Here is a 7,806-nt window from a genome sequence, read left to right as displayed (position 1 = left end):
CCCAAGGACACTGTGCAACAGAAAAAGAAAAAAGTGTAGATACATACAGTATATACAGTATACATAAGGTAGTGTGGGAGAAACAGAAATGCGGAGTACAGAACAGTCATATAATAAAATACAAAAATTCAGACAAATTGAACAATGGGGTTGTGGGGGGAGAAACATAGAAGTGTGGACAACAAAAACAGACCTATATTGAAAATAGGAATTAACAGCGGTAGGCTAATTAGAAAAGATGTGTCTTCAGGCCAGTCTTAAACAGGGAGAGAGATGTGGTATTGCGTAATCCATGAGGTAGTGAGTTCCAGAGCTGCGGAGCAGAGCGGCTGAAAGCTCTGCTCCTCATGGTGCTGAGGTGGGCAGGGGGTACTGCGAGTTGGAGGGAGGAGGCAGATCTTAGAGAGCGGGAGGTGTGGAGATGTTCAGGAGGTCAGACACGTAAGGAGGGGAAAGATTGTGGATAGCTTTGAAGGTGAGTACGAGAATTTCTKATGAACTTCTGATGAAATCTCCCAAGTGCTAGCTTTATTTTAATACCAAGATTTTTTTAATTAGAGTTTGTAAATGCTGAGACACATTCAATTACATTTAGGCACATTATTTTGAGAACAAACATAAAAAAACCATTGGGGCTGAAGAGGTTAAGTTATTTTAATAAGTGAGCCTGACRTGCCAGCTTCACCAGACTTCTAATAACAGCCTCTGTGAATTCGGGGGATTTCCAGTGAATGTGCCCAAATCTGAAGAATGGCCTGCATCTGGGATTTGACATTAAACACTCAGTGCCTGCTGCTTCCCTCATCAGCAGCTGCTGCAGGACACTGAAACAGTAAACCTTAGAAGTCTGCTGTAGTTCAAGCTCCCAGCTTAAATGGCCATTTCTAAGAGACTACATGGTGTGTGTGTGACAGTACGCTATCAATGTAGACTGAATCAGCTGTTCATTATTGCAGTATTCTTAAAGTTTTTCCATTGTTATACAAGACTGTTTAATCCATAAACAGATAATAAATTATATAACAGTTGATTAGGCTTTTTGTTAAATGGTTTTATTAATAATGTTTGCACGCTTTAATCTACAACAGTGAGGGTCATGAGTTACTGTGACTTTTTTCCCGTGGGTTGAAAGCTAACAGGTTTGGGAACCACTAATCCATGAGGTCTCATCAGGACTGAGTCCCGCAGAACTTAAGTCCTTTCAGAGGAGGAACCGATCTGTGTTCTCAGTCAACATTAGTCCTGAACACAATATGTGATCTGTGTGAACAAATTAGATTTCTGTGACATATTTTAGCAGAATGTACTCTTACTGTGTTTACTCTACGTTTCCTGTCCTATCTCCATCAGTTCTTTCTTGGTGCATTTATAGCTCTTAAACTCAGCCATAAAATTTAAACTGCATTGTGTACTTTGTGAAGAACAGTAGGCCAATATTTTTTTTAATTTTGGTTTGCTTAATCTTAAAAACCTCAATTTTACCTCAAATGTGTCCTGATGTTTTTGTTCCCTCTCAACGATATTTGACTAAATTGAATTTGAATTACCTTGTTATAGAAAAGATCTCAGGTTTTACTGTCAGTTCACTGGTGTCTAATCAGATGATTGCACCTCAGTTAGGAAACTACATGCAGGAGAATCAAGTAGTGTTTGCTTTCATGTTTTGTCAGAGGTTTTTCAAGAGCTGTGACACTCAGATAAATCTGAAATCAAATGTTCTAACAGGATGTACTCTGCAGATAGAAAGTTGGAATCAAAGAAATATTAAATAAACGACAGTTCTGTCATTGCAAAAGTGGGATTTTACTCCAAAATATGACAGAAATGCATAACTAGTTTTGCACGCATTTAAACTTTGTGTTACARTGTATCAGTGTTTGATTCTTAGAAGAAAGTGCAGAAAAAAGGAGACGTTAGCTCAGCTGGCAGACAGTGTTTTCCCCCTAATGTGGGTTACTAGATCCTTCTAAAGTTTAACCTTTTCCTGTCTGAMCTTGTTGGTTTAAGACTGGAAAATGATGCTGGCACTAACAAGCTAATGGATCCATTTCCATCAGCTGACTTTCATCGTCCTAATCTAAGTGTGTCAGGACACCCAGATGTGCAGACATWTGCTTTATAACCCTAAGAATGTCTTATTATTGTAAAAGACAAACCAGAATCATGTTGCAGGCAAAGCTACTTATCTTAGGAGGTAAATGTACAAAACCAACATCTGATGTGATGGGGTTTTTTTTTAACTTCACAGGTGCTTCACCTTCCAACGCCATCACCTTAGAGCATAAAATAACCAAAACCTTGTACATTTAACTAAACAAATATACAAGATTTCATAGTTTTACAATGTTTTAAACATCATTGTTAGTAAAATTAATTGAATAATGTTCTATTTAAGTTCTTTCAGGGTCCACTGGTGGTGCTGAGGGGTAACCTAGCCATTAATAGCAAGTTGTAGTGTCAAGCAGGGGTGTCATCGGTTGATGCATTCAGTCCGAATCCTGAATGCAGAATCCCTCAGACCAAAACGAAACATGTTTATGCTTTACTCCAGCATAGAACTGTTTTCATTTAAACAAGACTTGGGGAACAAAAATGAGTCAAAATGCTGAGTAGAGTGAGATTTGACTGTGTGGCGACAGATGTCCATTCATCAGGTTAGAGCGATCTTACCTGCTTTTTGCGATATTTCTTTGTCAGCAACAGTCGCAGCACAGATATTTCCTTTAGCAATGACCTCTGGGTGAAAAGGTACACAACTTGCTTAAAGCGTAGCACAGTTCTRTACCTGCCATTTAATTGCTTAACATGAGTCCAATCCTGTCGATTTAAAAAKACTTTAAAAATCTGCCTATTGCTTTTGACCAAATATCAATCAGTGTATATCTGGTAGTTGTTATCAAGGTACTGTAACTCATGTAGGAAACTCTTTAACTTGTGTTTTCTTTTTTGGTTCAGGAGGAAAAGCAGCCATGGCTGATGGACGCAGACCAGCTGAACGTTGCCTCTCTGCAGCCATGTGATGCGCCTCCTCCTCATGCTGACCTCCTCCAGCCGCCCTGTTCCAACCATGACAGGATGTGAAAGGTGTCCGACCCCCGTGCGCTCATACTGGCGCTGCCATCGTGCCGCGTGAGCGCCCCCCTCTCTTCCGGCAGTTACTGCACGGAATGGCCTCTCTGGACCTGCCATACCGCTGTCCTCGCTGCGGGGAGCACAAGCGCTTCCGAAGCCTGTCGTCCCTACGCGCCCACCTGGAATACAACCACACGTAYGAGACCCTCTACGTCCTGTCCAAATCTAACAGTGTGTGTGACGCCGCTGCTCTGCTGCCCCTAGTGGCTGAGGGGGCCCTCCTCACGCCCGCCAACAACAACGACCCGTTCGAGCCGCTCCGGCCCTCGGCTTTAAACGAGCGACGCTTTCCCTGCAGGGAGCTTCCTTGTGCGGACGACCTGAGCGTGACCCCGGCTAACTCCAACTCTGCAGCCAGGTAYATTCCAAATGTGGAGTTCCCACTGGGGGAGCTTTTCATGAAAAAAGCAATGACATCYRCCGATCCGGGCCCCCATGGAAACCCCAGCACAGCTGTAGCTGTGGCAGCGAATGTGGCAGCCAGTGCTGTAGAGGCTGCCTACGAGGAGGGCCTGGCCAGGCTGAAGGCGCGGGCGTTTGAACGGCTGGAGCTGGATGAGAGGCTGGAGAAGCTGTCAGAGGAGGTGAGAAGGATCGCTGTTATCAGAATCAACTTTATCAGATAGAAGTGTTTTGGAATCTGATTCTGGCTTGTGTGGACCCTGTCTCGGTGGAAGTTTGATTTCTAGAGAGGGCTAATTGTACAGTGCAGAAGCAATCAGAGGACACACTTGTCCCCCGCTGTCATTAGGTTAGATGTTTAACTCTCAAGAGCACCCTTCTGGACACTCTCCTGCTTTTGAGAACCTTGAACTCAGCAATGGATAAAGTGATTGAGCCACATGCTGAATGTGAAACAGGAAGTCCACTCTTACTAATAACAAGTAAGAACAGCCAAGATGTAAAACAATAGGTGTTTAGTGTCTCTGTTATGAGACTTTTCAAAACAAAGTGATTATAGAGTCARTAAGATTGGAAAACCTAAAATTTCATGGTGACCAACCTCTGTAGTTATCAGACAGGTGTAATGTTTTAGTGGATTAAGGTGATGAGTTGTGTAAAACTTTAGCATACATGGTGGTGGGCGATATGCATTTCATCATCCATCCATCCATCCATCCATCCATCCATCCATCCATCCATCCATCCATCCATCCATCTTCACTTGTTCCAGAGTCTGTTCATCATCTCTCCATCAAGTCCTGGGTCTCCTCCCAGTTGGACATGTGTGAAACACCTCCCTAGGGAGGCTTTAAGGCAGCATCCTTGCCAGATACCTGAACCACCTCAGCTGGCTCCTCTCGATGTGGAGGAGCAGCAGCTCTCCTCTGAGTCTCCCCTCTGTTGAAGCATCACTTTACAATGGTGGAGGAGTTTGTGTGTCTGAATGATCGTAGGAGCTCTGCTGTTGGGGGCTGTAAAAATCGCCCCAGTTACGGTCTCCCAAGCCAGATTAGTTCTAGGTGACAGGACACACAAAGAGTGATTCACAGCAGTTTTATGGACATGCAAAATCCAGGAACTCAGTGTCCCTTGCCCAAACGTGGGTTACCAGGGTTCCACCCTTGAACCAGGCCTGGGGGAGGAGCTTGTTGGCGAATGCCTGGTGACCGGGTCTATACCCAATGGGGCTCAGCCCAAATGAGCAACATGGGTTTGCCCTCCTAAGGAGCCCACCACCTGCAGGAGGGAATTATGTTAAGGGTAGTGGCCCAAAGTGCTCTGATCCTGTCATGTCATTATTCTCTTCTGCTAAGTCATTAAAACTTCAGTTTATAAGTTTATTAATGTTAGAGTTATTATATATGTAGAGACACAGGCCAACAGAACTCTTTGTTTATATTAATATTATAGTGATAATTACTGTTCTATAGTTTATGACCTCACCTGTAACCAGCAGTGTTTTATACAGTTTTGATCAGAGACGGTCATCAGGCAGCGCTCAGTCGCCCTCTTTGTCTCGTAGGTGGAGCAGAAAATAGCGGCCCGTGTAGGCCGTCTCCAGGCGGAGCTGGAGAGGAAGAGCTCTGAGCTGGAGCGGGCCAAGCAGGAGAGCGAGCGGCTGAGCCAGGAGAAACAGGACCTGGAGGACAAGGCCTCGGAGCTGTCTCGGCAGGTGGACGTCTCTGTGGAGATGCTAGCTAACCTCAAGCAGGACCTGGTGAACAAGGAGGCGGAGCTGAACCACAAACAACAGTAAGTGGAATTAAATCATTTTACTATATATACTTCTTTTGCAACGGTCATTTTACTGTTTTTAGTATGTGCATTTAAGGCAATTTACTGTGTTAAAATGTCAATTTTTTATGTCGTAAAATTTAAAAAMATTGTTGTCTTTTGCAAATTAGCGTCTGTTTGTAAATTTATRAGTGCCGCTCACGTCAGTTTCCAGTTCTGTTGGTCCTAATTCTGTGCTAATCGACAAACACAGCTGCCTTTTCCCCCCAAACAATGACTAAAGCAGAGCAACACAAATTAGTGCAGAGACACAGAAAAGCTGACCTGTTAATCATCAAGAGCCTGTAATTTACTAACGACACACACGCAGCTCGTTTCTTGTAGCCAACACGTTGTTTGAACATGAACGTTCTTTCCTGTTCAGTTGCAGGACTTAAAATGTGCTACARTTTCAAATGTGTTTTTTAAAAATCTACTTCTAATTGACCTTCTCATTTAAGGTGTTTGTTTTTATGGTTGAATGTTTGACACAAGTTAAAACGTGATCAGAGTGAACCAAAATAAATAGAACTTTTTGACATATTTAAGTACTGGTTATCACTAGAGGTCTTATTTACATACCCAGAGGTTAATAAATAGAAACTGTTATGATGTCTTAGATTACACTGACTATATACCCACTGCTATGATGTCTTAGCTGCCTTTCTTTTTTCTCTCTTTCTTTTATTTGTATAATTTCTTAAAGAATAGAACACACTTTGTATTGCTTTGCTGCTGAAAAGTGCTATATAAATRAATGTTACCTTCCCTTATTTAAGAAAGAATAAAATATATCAACAGATAAAATAGTGAAAATAACATGAGCAAAACTACTACATTCATGATAAAAWTAAAAGAAATCTAAAACAGGATTTGATTTGATTTAAAAGCAAAATTTCTACTATTACTGCTCCTGCCCACAAATGAACAATTTTTGCTTAATGATTATTATAGGTTTAATGATGCTTATTAAAAGATTTATTTATATTTTTAATGCACATATATAAACAGGAGAGAATGTAAATGAATATGTTGACGGTCACTGTAGATCAACTGTTTTTTCTGACCCATATCAGATTTTACACCAATTTGTGATCAGCGTTTTGATTTATAACTGTCATGATTTGTGTCTGTGCTTATGATTCAGTCTAAGTTTTCTGTCTTTTCCTCCTGTTTACTTCCCCCTGCCTGCCTTTGCTTTAGCCCCGCCCACTCACACCTGATCCTCATGTTTCTTCCACAGGTGTTTCTTGTTTTACCTCATTAGTTCTTTCTTTATATTCTGTCCTTTGTCCTCAGTCTTTGTCAGATCCTTGTTCTCTGTTTACTGTTTGATGTTCACATTCCTGTCCAAAGCCCTTGTTCTTGTTTGCTGCCATGTCAGCACCTTTGTTTTTTTTTAATAAATCACTTTTTGCCACCTCACTCAGTTCTGCATCTTGGGGTTCTAATCAACCAAGCTCAATCATAACAAAAACATTCTAATTTACAATAATTATTAAAATCAAGGCTAAATTTTGTATTTAATCACATGTATTTAGAATGATTTTACAATAACATCTAAGACTTAGCAGCCTTTTGACATTATGGACATAATAGGGAGTGAACCCGGTTAATGACTCAGTGATGACTTGTTGGAACGGTTTATCGACTTGCTACCTCCTCTTACCCTCTTTCCCCTCATTCGAAGTTAATGATCTCATGGAGTCTCTCTGCTCTGCACTGAGCTCATGTCTGTCTGACAACCAAACCTTCTACCTCCAAACCACCTCAGGCACGGCTGACTGAAGCACCAATMTCAGAGCTGCTCAGATAAAATGGCACAAACCCCAACTGGTCTCATTAGCTGTCAATCAAATCTAGCATCCACTATAAAATAGTTTCTTACAAGAATACATCTGCTGCAGGTGTGATGTTCAGTCAGCAGTTGGGGGTTACACCTGCCCCCKTTGTATCCATCCTGATGTCCTTCAGAGCCATTTGAGCAGAATGGATGGTTACAGCCGGGCAAGTAGCAGATAGCTCATCTCCCCGCGTCCTGCCAGTCCCTCCATAAAGCTGCCACGCTGCTTCGTGAACTAATACGACGGCTGAACCTGAAATAGACTTGGACRTAAATCACAGCGTTGGGAAGCAAGCTTGGACATTATTTGGATCCCTCTGGTGGCACAAAAAAAAGTGAGCACTGGAAGGCATTCAGAGCTTTTACTGAAATTAATCCCAGGATGATTTAGCACGTGTTCCAAACACGGCTGTTATTTTTAGTCCGAGGAGCTGAAGAAGCAACATGAAAGATAAAGTGTTTTACTGGAGACAGGCTTCGTTAAATAAATTAGTTTACTTTTTTTGCTTGTCTTAATAGATCTGTTTAAAAAAACATAATTAAATATCAAAGACTATTTTCCCATTTAATAATTGTAAATGTTTAGATCAGAGCAACGTGCATGGAGATGGAGT

The 7,806-nt window shown here is 41.8% G+C and overlaps 1 protein-coding gene across 2 annotated transcripts in view; it reads left to right on the top strand.

Annotated features, from left to right (window-relative positions):
• The window catches only part of fbxo41 (F-box protein 41), a 51,041-nt gene that overhangs the window by 12,964 nt on the left and 30,271 nt on the right, over window positions 1–7,806 (top strand). For both annotated transcript variants that reach the window (XM_014007727.1, XM_014007726.1), the window contains exons 2-3: window positions 2,956–3,716; window positions 5,099–5,328. In XM_014007727.1, coding sequence (XP_013863181.1) covers window positions 3,168–3,716; window positions 5,099–5,328 — 779 coding nt within the window. In that variant the 5' untranslated portion in view covers window positions 2,956–3,167. The remainder of the gene's footprint in view (window positions 1–2,955; window positions 3,717–5,098; window positions 5,329–7,806) is intronic.

Source organism: Austrofundulus limnaeus, unplaced genomic scaffold (assembly GCF_001266775.1).
Source record: "Austrofundulus limnaeus strain Quisiro unplaced genomic scaffold, Austrofundulus_limnaeus-1.0 Scaffold44, whole genome shotgun sequence".
NCBI lineage: Eukaryota > Metazoa > Chordata > Actinopteri > Cyprinodontiformes > Rivulidae > Austrofundulus > Austrofundulus limnaeus.
Note: the sequence above shows the minus strand (reverse complement) of the source record. Positions and strands in the feature narration are given on the sequence as shown.